General features: G+C 42.0%; 1 protein-coding gene and 1 long non-coding RNA gene across 14 annotated transcripts in view; one reads left to right on the forward strand and one right to left on the reverse strand.

Annotated features, from left to right (window-relative positions):
• The window catches only part of LOC114484559 (uncharacterized), a 36,405-nt gene extending 15,100 nt beyond the window's left edge, over positions 1-21,305 (forward strand). The window contains exons 2-3 of the long non-coding RNA XR_003677631.1: positions 9,892-10,012; positions 20,701-21,305. This is a non-coding gene — a long non-coding RNA (uncharacterized lncRNA). The remainder of the gene's footprint in view (positions 1-9,891; positions 10,013-20,700) is intronic.
• The window catches only part of RHOBTB1 (Rho related BTB domain containing 1), a 72,646-nt gene that overhangs the window by 28,826 nt on the left and 21,608 nt on the right, over positions 1-22,212 (reverse strand). For 10 of the 13 annotated variants that reach the window (XR_003677627.2, XR_003677629.2, XM_024115679.3 and 7 more), the window contains 2 exons: positions 10,965-11,166; positions 9,689-9,792 (listed from right to left, as the gene is read on the reverse strand). Coding sequence is in view for 10 of the 13 variants with exons in the window: in XM_024115679.3 (XP_023971447.1) it covers positions 9,689-9,792; positions 10,965-11,156 (296 nt within the window). In the remaining 3 variants the exon portion in view is untranslated. Of the gene's footprint in view, positions 1-1,839; positions 2,336-9,688; positions 9,793-10,964; positions 11,167-22,212 lie in introns of those variants that run through there. The other 3 variants (XM_024115682.2, XM_028481600.2, XM_024115683.3) reach the window with 3 other exon arrangements.

The raw sequence follows: 22,212 nt of genomic DNA on the forward strand, positions 1-22,212 counted from the left end.
CGGCCATGGCACACGGGCCCAGCCGCTCCGCGGCATGTGGGATCTTCCCGGACCGGGGCACGAACCCGCGTCCCCTGCATCGGCAGGCAGACTCTCAACCACTGCGCCACCAGGGAAGCCCTAGCTCAGCATTTTAACACTGAATTGTAACTCTTTATGTTGCTGCCTTTCCCCACTACTCTTGAGTTTCATTTTTAGGGATTTTGTTCTGTTAGCCTACTAGTTTCTCTCCCATTGTGCACAACACAGTGTTTGTAACAAAAGAGGCCCTCAATGACTGTTTATCAAATAAAATGGCCTTATAGATATTGCAGGATGTAGATGCAAATATGTCTGCAGACTCAAAATCTAAAAGAAATAAACTTAGGCCTAAAAATTCAGTTAGGGGATATGCTTAAAGTTTTAATGAAAAAATGATATGTGAGCTATTACATTTCTTCAGACAATTATGGCTGAAAGATAGCTATTAATATCTCTGGTATCTAGCAGAGATTATCCACTAAATATATATCTTTAAATTATTTGAATTTATCTTAAAAATCTATTTACCCATCTAATTGGATACTTTCATAATGCCAGAATAAAAATGGATTAATGATCTCTTCTAGGAATTAGATTGTATCCAGAAGCAAAGGAAATATAAAGAAGTGGGCAGGTTACTTTCAGGATTAATTCTGGGTTAGTTTCACAGAATTAAAGCTTAAGATAACACCCTCTATTTCACAGACCATCTTTTTTCAACAATGTGAATCAGTTATACATATACATATGTTCCCATATCTCTTCCCTCTTGTGTCTCCCTCCCTCCCACCCTCCCTATCCCACCCCTCTCGGTGGTCACAAAGCACAGAGGTGATCTCCCTGTGCTATGCGGCAGCTTCCCACTAGCTATCTAATTTACATTTGGTAGTGCATATATGTCCCTGCCACTCTCTCACTTCGTCACAGCTTACCCTTCCCCCTCCCCATGTCCTCAAGTCCATGCTCTAGTAGGTCTGTGTTTTATTCCCGTCCTACCACTAATCTCTTCATGACATTTTTTTTCTTAGATTCCATATATATGTGTTAGCATACGGTTTTTGAAAAAACATGCCTACTCTCCCACCCCACCCCAAAAGTACTAAAATAGAAAGATAACCAAGGTGATAAGTTTAGAAGAGATTTTTGCTTATTTGTTTTATCTTTTGGTAATTCAGTGCTTTGTCCTTCTAACTATATTTTCTAGGCTGAGAGGCAGAGGAGTTCTGGGGAGAGAACAAAGTAGTGGAATAATTTTGGAAATCTAATAAATGGTCAAAATTAAAAGTTATTGATACAATTATTGTTAAGATTCACTAAGAAAAATATCTGTGAAAGTGGTCTGTAAACCATATGGTACCAATTATTGTCAGACAAATACGATTATGGGTTCAAAAGTCACCAAAGACATATCTTGTATATTGCAGCTAATAAGAATGGCAGGACATTCTCATCAAGAGATCTTTCCCTTTTGGCTGACTAGCTCATTGATATGGAATTGCTGAAAGACGGTAATAGAATTATCCTCTGAGGACACTGCAGAATTACCCAGCAGCTGTCTCTTTCTTCTTACCACCTAATTTATAAGGGAAAACTGTGCGGGCTGAAATATATATTTCTTCATCAGATGATTCCAGTATAGAAACATCACAAACCGGTGTTTTCTCTTTGTCCAAGGATGAAAAGTCAACAAACTTAGCTGTATTTGACCCAACCTGTCAAGCCTGCAGTTATTAAATAGTAACAGCAAAAAGGTAGAAAGAAGGCAGAACACACGATGTTAATGTATCGAACGGTATATATGTTCCTTATTCTCCTTACCCATCTCAGTGGCCTCATTATTCATATGTCTGCGGCATCTTTGGGGTCCTCAAATGCTTTTCTGGGCTCGACCATAACGGACTGTCTTTCCCAGTCATGTGACCAGTGTTTGGACAGCAGCCAGCATCCTTCCAGGTCCCGGAACACGACTGACCCCAGTCATCAACCAAGCCCTGTTCCTGTCTCATTTGGCACTGCTGCTTCCCAAGGACAATTTCATCCCGGGAACAGGGCTGGGTTGGGCACAGGAATCCCCTGATATTGTGTCTTCTGGTTACAATACAAGATGTACCAGTTCAGAGCAGGAAGGACAGTAGGCTGAGGATGGCACAGAGCACGGCACAGACATATTTTCTCTGTGCCAGATGATTTGGCATCACTGCAATCCTATGCTTGAGTACTTTAGTACAGAATCCATAAATTTCCAGTACATTAAAAATTTTTAATTACTTGTATGCATTTAGTCTAACAGATTTTTGTTTTGGATTAGCACAAAGCAGTAATAATCCACTTTCAACTGTTTTACTTAATGCCCTCATCTATGGGTAAATGGATTACCGTAAGTACATAATATTTATTTAAATGATTCCTGTAAAGATCTTGGAAATGATACCCAGAGGAGAAACAAACTATAGTTGGAAAAACATTAGTGTTAATACATGTAATTCTTTTTAAGACTACTCATTCAAACAAGGCATTTCCCCGCCCCAATTTATAAATTCAAAAATTTGGCAAAAAAGGGGGAGGTTTGGGGTGGTGTGGCTTACTACGCCTCCCTCCTTTTTCTCTTGGCCTCGCACCATTCTCCAGTTCCAGAAAGAACCGACTACGAAACACAAAACTGTTACTATTTGATGGAGAAATGGAAAACTTTCAGGAATGTGGTATCCTTTATTCAGTTATCACAGGGCACCTGCTCAAATGTATCTTCTCAGAAAAAGATACAAACAGAACCACAGCCAAAGACACAGGCCACTTGGGTGAATTATGATCCACACAGCTGAGGGATCTGTCTCTGGGAAAAGGGGTCCACCATGATTTGGGGACAATTTGATAGTGTCCCATCATTAGCTCTGAGATGCCAGAACCATTTCATTTCCCATGTTCAGCTATTAAGGATCTCGTCTTATTTTTTTTCACCCCTAAGTTCATACAAATGATTTCTATTGATATTTTCAATGAGAACTAAGTTTAAGTCCTATAAATAATCAAAACATATATTGTCAGCCATGAAAATTTCCTCACATATCATAGACTACTTAGATTGCCCATAAAAATATTTTCTTTAAAAAATTATTGAGCTACAATTGAAACACACTAAACTTTGTATACTTAAAGTGCTCAATGTGATTAGCTTTGCCATAGGTATACACTCTCCATACTGTCTTCCCAATCAATAAAACAAATATTTCCATCACCCTGAAAGTGTCCTGTGTCCCTTGGTAATACCACCTTCCCTCCATCCTCTTTCCCAGGCAGCGAGTGTTCTCCTTTCTGTCAGTATAGATCACACTGCATTTTCTAGAATTTTACAGCAAGGGATTCACACACAATACGTGTGCTCTTTTTTCCCTGGTTTCCCTCACTCAAAAGCTCTCTCCAGTCTTCATGAGATTCTTCCCGTTTGGCTGAGGTTCAGTAAAGAGTATTGTGATATTTCCGTGACGGTGTTTACCAAAGCGTGACCTGAGGACTAACTGCTTTCTGATCATCCAGGTACTGGCTAAAACATGCTGATCCACCTCTCCCCAGATCTCTGACATCAGATAACCAGTAGCTTCGGCATAACCAAGTATGAGAACTAACAGTTTTAGTCGAACCTCTTAGGCAACAACTATTCCTGTCCCTTGGTCCAGCTAGCCGCTCTTCTAATGTCTTTCTACTGTTTTCTATAACTGGGGCAAGCCTCAGTTCTTTATGCCACAGCAGGACTAAATATCTTTAGGAAACAAGCTGCGGTAGTTTTCCTAGATTCCTCTGGACCACACATTTAGAAGTGTGATTTGGATGACTTTTCCATCAAGTACCCGCATTGGGAACTTTCCTCCCTTTGCCGCTTTGTTATCCATTTATGAAGTCCACCTTCAGCGCCAGGACTTGGGTGAAGAGTGAAACACTGGCCTCAGGTGCAAAATTTAAAGAGGTGCCCCAAACCTCCGTTATCCAGATGAACACTATTTTTTCAAAAATCAAAATTAAGGTAAAAAAAAAAAAAATCTATGATGAGCAAAATACCAAAATTTTAAATAAGGTCAGGACCAGTAACATTTGCCATGCTGAGCCTGAGACAGAAAGAAAAGATCAGTTAACAGTGATCCTATCTTTTAAAAATTATGATTATTTACATTTTACACCCAAGGTGAGTGCCTTGCCTTACCTCACCCTCATCCTGGCCCTGGTCCACTTCCACTTGATATGTTTCTCTGTCTGACAGGCTGTCTGCCATCCTGAAATCATCATCAGAATGTTAGTTCTGGCCAAGCGTTTAGAAAGTGCCATGGACGAGAACTACTCTGAAATACTTTATGGAGGCACATTAGTTGTTTCTTGTTTTCTTCCCATGCCATTAACCACAAGTTCAGCCAGTCCCGGACAAAGACATAAACACTGGTCACCCACAGTCCTGAATTTTTTAAAGGGCCTCAACCAAGCATTCAAGATGAGATGTATTCATGCTGTATCTGATTACATGTGCCTTCAACGTGAAACTAGAACTGTCTTATCTAAACAGATACACAGAAACCATGGCTCTGATTGATGTTATCATTTAAAACATGTAGTGTACTTCTCGTTGGACGTAAAAACACTTGAGAAAATCAGTGTGTAAGAGTAATCTATATAATAAGGGTTCCAACTGTACTGAAAATATGCCTAGAAACTCTTTGGTGTAAGGGTAAATACAGTGATTCTGCATGCTTACGTAAAATTGGGGGGAGAAAACATGCCATAGAGAGTACCCAAGCATCTCACTCACTCTCAGAAAGTTCGCTGGGTTGTAACATTTTTACTGGAAATGAAAGGACTCATGTTTACTCACTCATGGATGTTCGCTTGGTTGTAACGTTTTTACTGGAAATGAAAGGACTCATGTTTAGTTGGATGTTCGCTTGGTTGTAACGTTTTTACTGGAAATGAAAGGACTCATGTTTACTCACTCATGGATGTTCGCTTGGTTGTAACGTTTTTACTGGAAATGAAAGGACTCATGTTTAGTCACTCATGGAAGCATAAAGAGAATTAAGTCATTTGCTACGTATTAAAGAACTTAAGAGGAACAATGGAATATTAGTAAGAGCTGGTGATAGATGGTGAACGCTGGTCTTCCATGTCCACACAGAATAGTGTAAGAATTAGACTGGCCTGGGAATAAATGTAAAGTAAGTGGGCCATCAATCATCATCATCAGCCACAAAAGCCTGGGGGGAAGGGAAGAAGCAGGCTTTGGAGCCAGACAGAACTACCAGGAAAAGTTCAGTACCACTCTCTCCTAGCCATCTGACCTTGGCCCCTTTCTGTACATGCTTGCTCAACTGTGAAATGAGCCTAGTTTACAGGGTCACCACAAGAATGACGTGGCGACAAGATACGTAGGGCCGTGAGCACAGGCCTGCCTCATGGGGAGCCCTGATTAAATTGTAGCTGCTGTTATCACCTCCTCCAGCCCCATAGGCTTTATGCGTTTGAAGGTTATGTGACCCTGAGACACAGCAATGGTGAAGGTTTTCAAGGAAAGTGAACAATAAAATGGGTAATTATTTATGTGTGGTGTGACTGTAGGATGGCGGCAGGGGGGCCCAGGTATTCTGTTGAAGGCAGAGCCCATCCTACTTGCCTACATTTTCAGTGCCAGGTACCTAAGTGTATACACTTCCTTCTTTTAATAGTTCTAGGGGAAAACTCTTGAGTGATATCCCTTTAAAAAGAAGCTATTTTATTTTTCTTGCCAAAAAAGAGCAGCTGACCACAGTCATGGCTACTATGTACAGTTTAGTTCTTGACATTTGAAAAGATCCAGGAAAGAGCTTCAAAAGTTCATGCGAAAATGGATAGAAAGTAGGTGGTAGGAAGAAGAAAGGCTACTAAAAGTTGGAGTCATTCGCTCCAGAAAAAAGAGGGTTTGAAATATTTCAAATGTGTTAGGTAAGTGTTAGGATGCTAATGCTACTCTGCTACCTTTCATGTCCATTGAACAGAAGGACTCTTATCACTACTTTTTCTTGGATGGATGATCTCCTTTCCTGGAGAAAAGGGGTTGACCAGATGACTCTCTCACTGTTGTGGCCTCTCCTGTTGCGGAGCACCGGCTCCGGCCGCGCAGGCTCAGCGGCCATGGCACACGGGCCCAGCCGCTCCGCGGCATGTGTGATCTTCCCGGACCGGGGCACGAACCCGTGTCCCCTGCATCGGCAGGCGGACTCTCAACCACTGCGCCACCAGGGAAGCCCCGACCAGATGACTTTTTGAGATCTCTTCTCATTCTAAGCCACCACACAAATATGGAAGAGCAAATGGATACCCAGCTCATCAATGAGAGCAAATGGATACCCAGCTCATCAATGTGGGGTGGTGGTTTCAGTTGCATTGTTTAAAATGAGGTCAAGGTAGCTTGTCACAATGGAAAGAGGGGGAGCCAGAAGTCAGGCAGAGCTGGGTTTGAATCTATTTTTGAAACTCACTATTGGGCAGGTTATGGTAGTAAAAGAACTCAACTCTCTACTCAACTGCGGCATGGAGATAATCTCTGCCTCCTAGGGTTCCTGGAAGGATTAACTAAACTAGTGTTGGCAGAGCACCTAATATTTTGATTGACACACTGTAGGGCTTTGATGAATTGGAGCTATTAATCTAGTTGGCTAAAAAAATGGGTTGAATAATTACCTTTAAATTATAACAAGAGCTTTGACATTCTGGTTGTAGTTATACCACATGAGGAAAATTGCAAAATCAAGTCAGAAGACTAGCACCACCCTGGCCCACCCTGCAAACTAGAACATGCCTGTGCCAAAGAAGGTTTGAGGGGGTAACTTGTTGACTAGCTTGGTGCTAAGAAGCCGAGGAAACTGAAGGTGAGGTCTAAGGCATCTTGGTATGAATCTGGTTTCTCTCACTGTCACCATAAGAATCAAATGAATTATTTTAAAAAGGTTCCAAATACATTTCCAAGTCTCAGGAATATATCACATCTCGCTGACTTGTAATTCATACCAAGTATAGTAAAAACATCAGTGAAAAAACAGGTTTGCAAACCAAACTGAATGTCAGAAACTGTAATTCTGATTTTTCTCCGTAACGGATGATAGGGAGCTAAAAATGGAAGTTATACAGAAATTAAACAGCTCTCGCACAGCAATGAGATCCAGTGGTTGGAGCCCTATACTGAGTAAAAGAAACTTCTACTACTACCAGACTTTTCCATACCATGTAACTTTTTGGTGCTATAGCAATGCGGTCTGACATATTTAAGCGTTTATAGACAGAGGCTGGAATCCGAGACAGAACAGCCCTGGTTTTTGTTCTTTACCAGTGGTGGGGTCTGTGGCAGGAAGCCTGGAGGCTGTGGAGAATCAGAAAAGACAGAGGAAATGCAAGGCCAGACATGCACATAAAGTGAGGCCCACAGAGAGCTCGGTCAGAAACACGGGAGGGCTTCCTGAGCCCCTCTGTGTGGCTCAGGGAGTCAGACTTGGCTTGGAAAGCGCGTCCTGTTTCCACCAAAGGTGTGGGGGATGGCTACAGCTGACAGCCAAACACTACAGGCAAGGGAGCAGAACACTGCACTTTGAACTGATTGATAGAGTCACATGAGAGACCAGCTTATTTCTGTTGGCAGGGACCAAGCACAGGCATGACATACATCAAGAAGCTGGATGAGGCCCAGTGTAGATGCCTGTCAGTATCAGATCTATGAAGGTCATTGTGCCATTAAATCAACCCTGAGCAGGAACCTCCCATGATAATGAAGCAGCCTTTCTATTACCACAAAACAAGTTTTACATGGTGGAGCCAAGTTAAAATTCATCATCCCAAATACATAAATTTCAAGTGGCAATGAACCACTGAGCTGTTGAGACAGCATGTAGAAGCTAAACCCAGTATCTCAGTAAGCTCATCTTTATTCACCACACCTTTTCAGAAGTTGGGGTACAAACAGTCCTTTGAAATCTATCGTGTTGTCCGTACTTTGCTTCCAGTCATCATTTTATTATGCTTCCTTAAAACCACAGGTATTACAAAATCTGACTGCATAGTACTTACAAGCAGGTTCACTGATTATTATTTTTGTGCGTGTGTAATAATGAGACAACAGAAAAAACCCTAAATGGCAACTAAGATAAGAATCAAGAACATCATGGAAAGGGAAAAAAAAACAAACAAACAAACCAGGAAACTCAAGAAGAAACATATCTGTAATGCTGGATATTAAGTTCAACAGTTCTCGTTGTTCAAGGGGCCATTAAAATCACAGTTTTACTTCTACATGCCTCTTTCTGAGACCCCCTTGAACAAACTGGCCTAAGTTGCAGATTCTTTCAGTGTGTGAACGACTTCTCAGGACTAGGGCAAACCCTTTCAGCAGTTTATTCAGTATTTTAGACCACTTGGATAAATGCCAGTAGAAGTTCAGAGGCTTAAGAGGGCTACTGGCTTGAAGAAAAGAGAGGTCCTTTCAGAAAAGCTTATCTCAATACAAAGGAGTAACTCGTTTGGAGTATCTAATCCAATCCTGTGAGGTACCATGATGTTTGATGTTAACAGAGACCTAAATTCTAAACTTTCTAAACTTAAAAAGAAATGTCTTCATTTACTATTAAGGGGTAAGGAAATCTCCTCCTTATCTGGATTTTGATAGTTATAACAGATTCACTGAGAGGGACTTTAAGACAGCTGGACTCCCGGAGACTCCTTTGGAGTTATGGTGACAAAGAGAAGTTGCTACGTATTTTACAGTACTTTGACCTTGTTCCCACTCATATTAATGTCCTAGATTTATCTTCCCCTTTACTGGATTTTTTCCTCCTCCTCCTTTTTTTTTGAAAATGAAAAGTAGACATTAATGCTTCAGTTCATTTTGGAAATGTGCCTTTGTGAAGGACTTCAGAGATATTTTTCTTTCTTTTTTAAAAATGATCTTCAAATAAAAATAATAGACTTTTCAGACAACAAAGCCCAAAGCAAGTAACATCAGACTGCAGTATGGTCAAAAAAAGACCAAAGAGACCTTCTGGAGTGGGGTGGCCAAGCGCTAAAAAAAACTTAAAACATTTTAAGAGAAGGTAAATTAAGTATTATTCAGGAAGACAACAATCAAAGCAGCCCAAGGTTGGAGAGCACAACAGAATCCGCGTCCAGCAAATGTCCAGTTTAACTAGCACTGGTTGTTTTTTTTTTTTTTTTTTGCGGTACGCGGGCCTCTCACTGCTGTGGCCTCTCCCGTTGCGGAGCACAGGCTCCGGACGCACAGGCTCAGCGGCCATGGCTCACGGGCCCAGCCGCTCCGCGGCACGTGGGATCTTCCCGGACCGGGGCACGAACCCCTGTCCCCTGCATCGGCAGGCAGGCTCCCAACCACTGCGCCACCAGGGAAGCCCCAACACTGGTTGTTTTAAATAAAGTACTTCCTGGGAGGAACCAAGTGGCCACGCAGAGAGCTTTTCGTGACATCAGGAAACAATGCTGTTTTGGGTTGTTCTTTTTTTTTTTTTTTGTCTTGTCTTTTCTTAGACACAGTGTAGAACCGAACACATCTCAAGGCCATATTATGTAGTTTTTGTTGATTTACGAAGCACAGATGGGTTTAGGAAAGGAAATTGTACTGAAGTTGAACTGAACTGCGCTAGTCTTGGTTTACCTGCCATATGCAAAACGCCTGTCTTTGTGATGATCGCCAAAAGTATCCCAAAGCCTGAGAGAAACGCTCACTTCATCAACGACGTCCCGGGAACGTTCCAAGACCTGCAGGAGAGAGAGCACCCATGTTCATCGCCAGTCAGAGGCTCCCCCTCAGAGCCCCCGAGACGCACTTGCATTTAGTCTTCTCCTTCTTTCTAACAGGACTTAGCTAAGTCCTAATTCTGTTCCTGGAACCACGTGCCTCAAAAGCCCTCCCTCAGGATACCATAGCCATACTCCAAGCCGGCCTTCTGCTTCTGTTTTCTCTTGTGACACTAAAAAGGTGAGTTTTGTCTCGAACATACAAGTTAACCCCTTCCCCTGCTTTTTTTTTTTTTTTTTTTTTTTTTTTTTTTTTTTTTTTTTTTTTTTGTGGCATTCTGGAAAAGAAGAAAGTATGGAGACAGTAAAAAGATCCGTGGTTGCCAGGCACTGGGGAGGAGAGAGAGTTGAATAGTCAGAGCACAGAGCATTTTTAGGGCAATGAAATGATTCTCTGATACTGTAATGGCAGATACGAGTCATTATGCGTGTCAAAACCCATAGAATATACATTGTAAAGAGTAAACCCTAATGTAAACTATGGATTTTCGTTAATGATAATGTTGTAGTATTGGGTCATCAATTATAGCCAATATGCTACACTAACACACTAATGCAGGGTGTGAATAATAGGGGAAACTGGATTGGAGGGGCCAGGGTGAGGGAGTAGATGGGAATTCTACTTTGGATTCACTTTTTTCTATAAACCTAAAACCGCTTTTTTTTTTTTTTTTTGTGGTATGCGGGCCTCCCTCTGCCGTGGCCTCTCCCGTTGCGGAGCACAGGCTCCGGACGCGCAGGCCCAGCGGCCATGGCTCACAGGCCCAGCCGCTCCGCGGCATGTGGGATCCTCCCAGACCGGGGCGCGAACCCAGTTCCCCTGCATCGGCAGGCGGACGCGCAACCACCACGCCACCAGGGAAGCCCCTTCCCCTGCTTTTTAAAAATCAGACTGGCTGTATTCCATAGCCTGTGGTAAACCGTAATGGACAAGAATATAAAAGAATGTATACATAGGTATACCTGAATCACTCTGCTGTACAGCAGAAACTAACACAACATTGTAAAGCAACTAGACTTCAATTAAAAAAAAATCAAGTAAATAGAAATCCAAAAAAACAAACAAATAAAAATCAGACTGGCAACAGCCATGTTGTACCCTTAGGATTCTAAAGAAACGCCGTCTGTCTTACCTCCTGGCAGACCCGGTACTGGTCAATGGCCCACACTGTGGGTACGTGGGTGGCCAGCAGCTGGTACTGTGTCAGCGTCGTATTACATGCTCTGGCGCAGATCAAGCGCGTCTTCCCCACAGCGTTGTCTCCCACGACCACGCACTTGATGGTTTCCACGTTGGGTCTTTCGTAGTCCATGTCAGTGTCCATTTATAAAACTCTAGAAGAAGAGAGCAGACACCACATTCAAGACACTGGTGCTTCCCAGAGCAGTCAAAGATGGGAGGGGGCCAGGCGGTTTTCCCTTGGTCCAGGCACTTCTTTGGAGGTACCCAGGCAGAAGCCAGAAGTTTGGAAGTTCCTACTAAGCCAAACTGAAACTCAACTTTTCTTTTTATATCTCACACAAGTACAAAAACACCGGATTGTTATTTTGACCCCAAACGGTTGATTCCGGTTAACATGTTATTTTCTCCTTGGTTTTCTCTAAACACAACCTGCCTACTGGAGCTCCATCCAGGCGAGTCAGGGCTGCTTGCACACATTTCTAGCTCACTAGCTACTCACGTCGACCCGCTAAAGAGACTGGGCACCTGCGGGTTTAACCTGACGCATTCGGGCATAAGCAGCCTTTGCAATATGAGTGTCCGTTACAATCTTCCAGTGATCCAAGATCTCTCATTAAAAAGCAATTTCCTGGGGCTTCCCTGGTGGCGCAGTGGTTGCGCGTCCGCCTGCCGATGCAGGGGAGCCGGGTTCGCGCCCCGGTCTGGGAGGATCCCGCATGCTGCGGAGCGGCTGGGCCCGTGAGCCATGGCCGCTGGGCCTGCGCGTCCGGAGCCTGTGCTCCGCGACGGGAGAGGCCGCGGCAGAGCGAGGCCCGCATACCACAAAAAAAAAAAAAAAAAAAAAAAAAGCAATTTCCTGTAGGTTCTCAACTATCCTGGTGACTTAGGGGAGAATCCAAAGTGTGAGCAGAAAGGGACTGCTTGACTTTAAAGAAGAGTGAACTGTAAGTGTGAGATTGGATACATTATTATTATTTTTTAAATTAATTTATTTATTTTGGCTGAGTTGGGTCTTCCGTTGCTGTGCGCCGGCTTTCTCTAGTTGCGGCGGGTGGGGTTGCTCTTCGTTGTGGCGCGCAGACTTCTCATTGCGGTGGCTTCTCTTGTTGCGGAGCACGGGCTCTACGCGCAGGTGCTTCAGTAGTTGTGGCACACGGGCTTAGTCACTCCGTGGCATGTGGGATCTTCCCGGACCAGGGATTGAACCCGTGTCCCCTGCATTGGCAGGCGGATTCTTAACCACTGCGCCGCCAGGGAAGTCCCTTGATACATTATTAAAATTAATTTGTCCTTATATTCATTCATTAATTTTTGTTAATCAAATTCATTAAAAGATATTCTTAAGAGGAGCACTATAAAGAAAGATTTTGAAAAAAATTCCCTTCCTCTCTGTTTTCAGAGAAGAAATCTGGAGCATGTGGTAGAGAATGATTTTACCGGAATGAGGAGCTACTTTGGAATCTTCCTGAAACCATAAAAAAAGGTTAAAAGAGGGTTGCTGGGTGATGGGTGAAGAGGCAGAGGAAAGCTGCTGGCAGCTCTGCTTCCCCAAAACAGGAACCCCACAAGTTGCAGAGCGGACTGCTTCCCGGTAGCAGCTGGATGGGTGGCCAACCATGCAAGATTTTAAGATTTTAATGTATTATGATTGCTCTTCTGAGGAAGTCTATTGTTAAACTGAGAAAACTGCTGGATGGTCATTTTCTTAAAAAGAGTCCATAATGGTCTTAACAGCCATGGTAAAAAAAAAAAAAAAAAAAAAAAAAAGCTCAGAGTAGGGCCTAATACATAATTGGGAATCAAAACACGTTTAAAAATTTTTTTAAAAATAAATTTATTTATTTATTTTTGGCTGCGTTGGGTCTTCGTTGCTGCGCGCGGGCTTTCTCTAGTTGCGGCGAGCGGGGGCTACTCTTCGTTGCGGTGCGCACGCTTCTCATTGCGGTGGCTTCTCTTGTTGTGGAGCACGGGTTCTAGGCACATGGGCTTCAGTAGCTGTGGTGTGCAGGCTCAGGAGTTGTAGCTCGCGGGCTCTAGAGCGCAGGCTCAGTAGTTGTGGTGCACGGGCTTAGTTGCTCCACGGCATGTGGGATCTTCCCAGACCAGGGCTCGAACCCCTGTCCCCTGCACTGGCAGGCGGATTCTTAACCACGGTGCCACCAGGCAAGTCCCTCAATACATGCTTAATTCAGTTGACTTAAGAAAAATGATAATTTGGATAATATGAGATTAAGGGTATAGAGGGTGAGATAGAAGAAGAATGTTAAAGAAGATGCTTTTGCACAGTTAGGACCATCTGAATATGGATAACACCATCACAGGAGGTGTTAAACCTGAGGCTGGAGAACTATCGGCAGGAATGGAGTAGAGTGATTCATGGAACAGATGTGTCGTGAGGTTAAGATCTGATCCTACACCCGTGAAGAGGCTCAAAATAGATACCTGTCCCCCACCTGGCAAATGCTGATTTTGAAGGTCTTGGGTGGGAAAAGAGTCTTTAAATATCTCCAATTCTGGTGATTAGCCAGGTGTGGTGATTCCAAAAACCAACCTCTTTAAAATCCAGCCTTAAAATTCTATGATTGTATTAGTTCTCGATTTAATAGTATAATGTGGCAAAAGCATTACTTTGGCATTAGATGGGTGGTTCTTACATTCTAGAACATCTGGCAATGTCTGGAGGCATTTTTGGTTGTCACAACGGGGTGTGGGGAAGGGCTACTGGCTTCAGGTAGGCAGAGGCCAGAGATGCTGCTAAACATACTACAATGTACAGGGCAGCTCCCACAACAAAGAATTATCTGGCCCCAAATACCACAGTGCGAGGTTGGGGAACCCTGCCTTGGATGGATGAGAGTTTGAATGCTGGTCTCCCTGCTTTCTAGTCATTTATTTGACTTGAGGCAAGTCAGCTGCACTATCTGAGCCCTAGCTTCCTCATCTGTTAAGTGGAAATTATAGTACCCATCTCCTAATATGGTGAGGATTAGGTGAACTGATGTTTTCAGTCCCCACTGCCGTACCCGACACACCGATGGCTTCAAAATTGTCATCATGCTGAAATGATACTTTTATTTTATTTATTTATTTTTTTGAAATGATACTTTTAGATGACAACAAAATTGAGTCAAGTGGAAGACCAGGATTAGATGCAAAAATCATAAACTGAATAATCATAAAGATCTATAAAAAGGATACTTTTTTTTTTTTTTTTTTTTTGCGTTACGAGGGCCTCTCACTGTTGTGGCCTCTCCCGTTGCGGAGCACAGGCTCCGGATGCACAGGCTCAGCGGCCATGGCTCACGGGCCTAGCCGCTCCGCGGCATGTGGGATCTTCCGGGACCGGGGCACGAACCCGCGTCCCCTGCATCGGCAGGCGGGCTCTCAACCACTGCGCCACCAGGGAAGCCCAAGGATACATTTTAGTAGAGCAATTAAAGGGTAATTCATTGAAAACTGAAGCCCATAAATACATGATGTAGCACAGCTGACCTGATGCAAAGAAGGCAGAGAAAGTTCTGGGTGGGGAGGGGGAGAGAGGAGGTCACAGTTAACTGAAGGATAACAGAGTTGGAAAGGTAGGTTAAAAATATTTTTATGGGGCACTTCTAGATTCTAGAACAAAAGTGGTAGCGCTTCACAACAGTCTTTGACAAGATTCTGGTGATATTACCATGGGGTAGCCTATGTCAGAAAAAAACAGGTTCCATTTGGAGTCTCACAACTCTGGAGCCTGAGGTCGATTACTTTGAATGTCCCAAGTGACATTCAAACTTTATACTTTTGAGTGAATTTTATTTTATTTTTTAGATAGATAAAAGTCAAAGAGAACCAATCCATAAAATTTGGGAGAATGTTTGGATTTAGTAAAAATTCAGACATGACACAGAAACTGTAACATTGGTTTTCTCGTTGGCTTGCAAACTTACTCTGTAGCATCCCCCCAAAGAGGAGTCCCCCAGATAATCTGAATAGTGGCAGCTCAGGTGGAATAGCTGTGCAGCTTTTACAGAGGATGACTTTGAGGGGGATAAAAGCCCTTCTGGTTTTATATTAAGGCCATGATTACAAAAATATCATCACTTTACTTATTTATAGACACATCTCATGCACAGTCCTAAAAATTTCTGTATCAAAGGTGAGAATAACATCCGTTGGTCCTCTAATCTCTAGCAATCTGCGCAAAACTGAAGTGACTGCCAAAGGTGCTGTACTTTATGCAAAGGTGACAGCATATAAGGGAAGTGAAAGGCAGGCGGAATTCGATTCTCATAGCCTGGATCATGCACTCTACGTGGGGCACTTCCAGGAAGAGTTTGCTGGGTTTCCAAAATCCGAGGCTCCAAATCTTTCCTTTTGGGTAGAAATTTACTTAGTGGTAGTCTAAAAAGTACTTTAAGAGTATGAAGTCACAGCCAAGGATGTAAACTCATGCTATTCTTGTACTGTAAACCAATTATTCATCTGTTACACATAAACAAATAAACATTATATTATGGTCTAATTATAAAACTATGCAGTTGTATCCTTCTTTGCTTGTTATGGGCTCAAATTTATCCATATCTAGCACTCTTATGGTTGAATGCACGCTTACGACCATCTGGATAATGACTCTCTGGTTTCTGATTTTTATTTATCCGGAAAAGAGAGTAATAAATATTCCTTTAACATTGTTAATAAATTTCACCACCATAAATCCTGCTGATCTATGAAGATACCCTTTTGCCTTTAGATCCATATCTGGGGAGACAAGGAAGGTATAAAAGGGAAAGAATAGCTAGGCAGAACTGATACTGGTAACCTGATACTGTGGCAGCTCTGTAATCTCACTCAAAACCGACTTGAACTTTATTTCATACTTTCACTGAATCTTCAGGACATGGATGCTGATAGTTAAAATGCTACCTGAAAAATCTACTTGTACACTCTCTGGAAGTCAGAAGTTTATTTAAAAACAAGTAAGTGATAAAAATAAGAAATGAAAGAGGAGAAATAATATCTGATACTGCAGAAATAAAAAAAACCATAAGAGAATACTATGCCAACAAATTGGGGAACCTAGAAGAAACTGACAAGTTTATAGAAACATAGAGCTCACCAAAACTGAATCAAGAAGATATAGATAATGTGAACAGACCAACCACTAAAAATGAAACAGAATCTGGAATAAAAGAAAAAATTCCTTGCAAACAAAAGTCCAGGATGGGATGGCTTCACTGAAGAATTCTACCAAACATATAAAGGAGTACTTATATCAACCCTTCTCAAACTCCTCCAAAAAACTGAAGAGGAGGGAACACTCCCAAAGTCATTCTATGAAGCCACCATCACCCTGATACCAAAACCAGACAAAGACACTACCAAAAAAATTATAGGCCAATATCCTTGATGAATATAGATGCAAAAATCTTCAACAAAATATTAGCAAATTGAACCCAACCACACATAAAAAGGATCATACACCATGATCAAGTTGGATTCATTCTAGGGTCACAAGGCTGGTTCAACATACGTAAAATCAATGTGATATGCCATATCAACAACAGAAAAGACAAAAACCACATGATGATCTCAACAGATGCAGAAAAAGCATCTGATAAAATTCTACATCCATTCATGATAAAAACTCTCAGCAAAGTGTGTAGAGAGGGAACATATCTCAACATAATAAAAGCTATTTATGACAAACCCACAGTCAACATAATACTGCTCACCAAAACTGAATCAAGAAGATATAGATAATGTGAACAGACCAACCACTAAAAATGAAACAGAATCTGGAATAAAAGAAAAAATTCCTTGCAAACAAAAGTCCAGGATGGGATGGCTTCACTGAAGAATTCTACCAAACATATAAAGGAGTACTTATATCAACCCTTCTCAAACTCCTCCAAAAAACTGAAGAGGAGGGAACACTCCCAAAGTCATTCTATGAAGCCACCATCACCCTGATACCAAAACCAGACAAAGACACTACCAAAAAAATTATAGGCCAATATCCTTGATGAATATAGATGCAAAAATCTTCAACAAAATATTAGCAAATTGAACCCAACCACACATAAAAAGGATCATACACCATGATCAAGTTGGATTCATTCTAGGGTCACAAGGCTGGTTCAACATACGTAAAATCAATGTGATATGCCATATCAACAACAGAAAAGACAAAAACCACATGATGATCTCAACAGATGCAGAAAAAGCATCTGATAAAATTCTACATCCATTCATGATAAAAACTCTCAGCAAAGTGTGTAGAGAGGGAACATATCTCAACATAATAAAAGCTATTTATGACAAACCCACAGTCAACATAATACTCAACAGTGAAAAGCTGAAAGCCTTCCCACTAAAATCTGCCACAAGACAAGGATGCCCAGTCTCACCACTTTTATTTAACATAGTATTGGAAGTCCAAGCTACAGCAATCAGACAAAAAAAAAAAAAAAAAAAGAAATGTGTCCAAATTGGAAGGGAAGATGTAAAATTGTCTTTACATGCAGATTACATGGTATTCTATATGAAAACCCTGAAGACTCCACACAAAAACTATTAGAACTGATGAACGAATTCAGCAAGGCAGCAGGATACAAGATTAACATACAGAAATCTGTTGCATTTCTTTACACTAACAATGAAATATCAGAAGGAGAAAGTCAAAAAAAAATATCCCTTTTAAAGTCATGTCCAAAAAAAAGATACCTAGGAATAAACCTGACCAAGGAGGTTAAAGACTTATATACTGAGAATTATAAAACATTGATAAAAGAAATTGAAGATGACTGAAAGAAATGGAAAGATATTCCAGGCTCTTGGATTGGAATAATTAATATATATATTTTTTTTATCTTCTTTTTTTTTTTTTTTTTTTTTTTTTGTGCGGTACGCGGGCCTCTCACTGTTGTGGCCTCTCCCATTGCAGAGCACAGGCTCCGGACGCGCAGGCTCAGCGGCCATGGCTCACGGGCCCAGCCGCTCCGCGGCACGTGGGATCTTCCCGGACCAGGGCACGAACCCGTGTCCCCCGCATCGGCAGGTGGACTCTCAACCACTGCGCCGCCAGGGAATCCCTAGCTTCATTTTTTATTGGAGTATAATTGCTTTACAATGTGATGTTAGTTTCTTCTGTACAATGAAATGAATCAGCTATATACATACCTATATCCCCTTCCTCTTGCACCTCCTTCCCCACCTGCCATTCCACCCATCTAGTTCATCACAGAGCACCAAGCTGAGCTTCCTGTGCTTTATAGCATGTTCTCGCTAGCTATTTTAAGCATGGTAGTGTATATATGTCAATCCTAATCTCCCAATTCATCTCACCCTCCCCTTCCCTCCCTGTGTCCACATGTCTGTTCTGTACATCTACGTCTCTATTCCTACCCTGAAAATAGGTTCACCTGTACCATTTTTCTAGATTTCACATGTATGCGTTAATATACGATATTTGTTTTTCTCTTTCTGGCTTCCTTCATTCTGTATGACAGACTCTGGGTCCATCCACATCTCTGCAAATGACCCAATTTCATTCCTTTTTACAGTTCAGTAATATTCCATTGTGTATATGTATCACATCTTCTTTATCCATTCATCTGTTGTTGGACGTTTAGGTAGTTTCCATGTCCTGGCTCTTGTAAATAGTGTGGCAATGAACATTGGGGTACATGTGTCCTTTTGAATTATGGTTTTCTCAGGGTATATGCTCAGTAGTGGGATTGCTGGGTCATATGGTAGTTGGCAGAATTAATATTGTTAAAATGGCCATACTACCCAAAGCAATCTACAAATTTAATGCAATCCATATCAAATTTTTCACAGAACTAGAACAAATAATCCTAAAATTTATATTGAGTCACAAAAGACCCAGAATTGCCAAAACAATCCTGAGGAAAAAGAACAAAGCTGGAGGCATAACCTTCTCAGACTTCAGAATCAAAGCAGCATGGTATTGGCACAAAACCAGACATATGGATCAATGGAACAGAATAGAGAGCCCAAAAATAAACCCACACACTTATGCTCAGTTAATCTATGACAAAGCAGGCAAGAATATACAATGGAGAAAAGACAGTCTCTTTGACAAGTGGTGTTGAGAAAGCTGGAGAGCTGCATGTAAATCAATGAAGTTAGAACACTCCCTCACATGGTACACAAAAATAAACTCAAAACAGCTTAAAGACAAATATAAGACATGATACCATAAAACTCCTAGAAGAGAATATAGGCAAAACATTCTGACATAAATGGTAGCAATGTTTTCTTAGGTCAGTTTCCCAAGGCAAAAGAAATAAAAGCAAAAATAAACAAAAGGGACCTAAACTAACATAAGCTTTTGCACAGCAAAGGAAACCATAAACAAAACAGAAAGACAACCTATGGAATGGGAGAAAATATTTGCAAATGATGCAACTGACAAGGGACTAATTTCCAAAATATACAAACAGCTCATACAACTCAATATCAGAAAAAACAAACAACCCAATCAAAAAATGGGCAGAAGACCTAAATAGACATTTCTCTAAAGAAGACATACAGATGACCAACAGGCACATGAAAAGATGCTCAACGTCACTAATTATTAGAAAAATGCAAATCAGAACTACAATGAGGTATCACCTCACACTGGTCAGAGTGGCCATCATCCAAAAGTCTACAAACAATAAATGCTGGAGAAGATGTGAAGAAAAGGGAACCCTCCTACACTGTTGGTGGGAATGTAAATTGGTGCAACCACTAGGGAGAGCAGTATGGAGGTTCCTTAAAAAACTAAAAAGAGCGTTACCATATGATCCAGCAATCCCTATTCTGGGCATATATCTCAAAAAGATGAAAACTGTAATTTGAAAAGATACATGCACCCCAGTGTTCATAGCAGCACTCTTTACAATAGCCAAGACATGGAAGCAACCTAAATGTCTACTAACAGAGGAACAGGTAAAGAAGATGTGGTATATATATACAATGGAATATTACTAAGCCATAAATAATGAATGAAATAATGCCATTTGCAGCAACATGGATGGACCTAGAGATTATCTTACTAAGTGAAGTAAGTCAGAGAAAGACAAATTTCATGACATCATTTATATGCAGAATGTAAAAAAATGTTACAAATGAACTTATTTATGAAACAGAAATAGACTCACAGACATAGAAAACAAACTTATGGTTACCAAAGGAGAAAGGGAGGGGGAGGGATAAATTAGGAGTTTGGGATTAACAGATACACACTACTGTATATAAAAGAAACAACAAGGTCCTACTGTATAGCACAGGGAACTGTATTCAATACCTTGTAATAACCTATAATGGAAGAGAATCTGAAAAAGAACATATATGTATGCATAACTGAATCACTGTGCTGTATACCTGAAACTAACACAGCAGTGTAAATCAGCTATACTTCAATTAAAGAAAAAAAAACTGGTGAGTGAACAAGATATTGTGGAGGTTGGGAAGCGAAGGACTTGGTGAGGAGGTGCAGGGAGGCCACCGCTCTGGGTGCCGGCGCCCTCCACAAGGCTGGCTTAGAACAGCGTGGTCCTGATCTTCTAGCTCTCAGGGTACCCCATCGGCTTGGTTATCCCATATCTGTCCCCGCAGATATTATTACCGCCATCTATTGGACTTCACGTCACTCCTCCACATCCACCACCAACTCAGTCTTCTTGCTGTGTCCACAGGATGATGCGCCCCACACCCAAGCCTCAGAGCTGCTTCGCCTCTTCAGTGCCGGTGACATTCACCACACTGGAGCCATTCGTACCTTTTGGCTGTGTGCTGGATATTGCTGTCCTTCAGAAACATTTTACCTCTGAAATCTCCAATTTCAAAATCCTACTCTAAGAGCAAAAAATCCTATCTTTACAACCCGTGCTGGGTGAAATATGGCCACGGCGGCAACTCCCATCAGGAGATGGAATCTATTTCCCTTCCTCTTGAATGTGAGTGACTTCCTGGCCCAACCCAAAAGAACGTGGTGAATGTGATGCTGTGTGAGTTCCCGAACGAAGGCCTCCACAGGCCCTGCAGCTCTACCTTCATGCTATTGGAGCAACGTCAAGGCCGTCATCTGAGGCCCGTCCAGCAGAAGATGAGGATTCAGTGAGGAAAACCGAGGCAGTCCGGCCGATGGCCATCACCAAATGCCACATAATGTGAGGCCATCTTGAACCTTCTAGGCCGGCCAACCATCCAGCTGAATGTTATTTTATGAGTGAACCGGCCGAAACCAGCTGAGGAATCACCTAGCCAACCTACAGAATCGTAAGAAATAATAAACTGTTGCTTTAAGCCACCAAGTTTCGGGGTGGTTTGTTACAGAGCGATAGTTAACTGAAACATACACATTATTCTTTAGGAAAATCTCCAGAACCTCGACTCCTCCATTAAAAAATATATACATTTCCATATCAGATTAGAGGCCCCTCTTGGATGATCTTTTCTACCTAAGGTTGACGAATCATGCCAACTCTTATCTACACTGTCACCCTCAACTTGCACTGCATTGTGCAGTAGGCAAAATAATGGTCCCTCGAAGATGTCAATGTTCTACTCTCTGGGACCTGTGAATATGTTCTATTACATGGCATGCGGGAATTAGGGAGCAAATGGGATCGAGGTTGCTAACCAGCTGACTTTACTAGAAAGAGATTATCCTGGATTATCTGAGTAGGCCCAGTGTAATCACAAGAGTCCTTTACATGTGGAAGAAGGAGGCAGAAGGTCCGAGTGGGAGAGAAATAAAGGACCACTTTGAAGATAGAGGGAAGGGCCCTAAACCAAGAAATGCAGGTAACCTCTGGGAGCTGGGACAGGTAGGGAAGCAGATTCTCCCCTGGGGCCTCCAGCAGGAACACAGCCTGCCAACACCTTGATTTTTACCCTGGTGAGACCCGTTTCAGACTTCTGACCTCCAGAACTATAAGATAATAAATCTGTTGGTTTAAGCCATTTAACTTTGGGTAACTTGTTACAGCAGCAGTAGGAAACTAACACAGCCTGCTTTAGACACACAAAAGGGCTTTCAACATTCTAAACATTGGGGACTTCCCTGGCAGTCCAGGGATTAAGACTCCACACTCCCAATGCAGGGGGCGCGCGTTCCATCCCTGGTCGGGGAGCTAAGATCCCACGTGCTGCACGGCGTGGCCAAAAAAAAGAAAAAAAAAATTCTAAACGCTCTGTGTACCTCC

Source organism: Physeter macrocephalus, chromosome 20 (genome assembly GCF_002837175.3).
Source record: "Physeter macrocephalus isolate SW-GA chromosome 20, ASM283717v5, whole genome shotgun sequence".
Lineage (NCBI taxonomy): Eukaryota > Metazoa > Chordata > Mammalia > Artiodactyla > Physeteridae > Physeter > Physeter macrocephalus.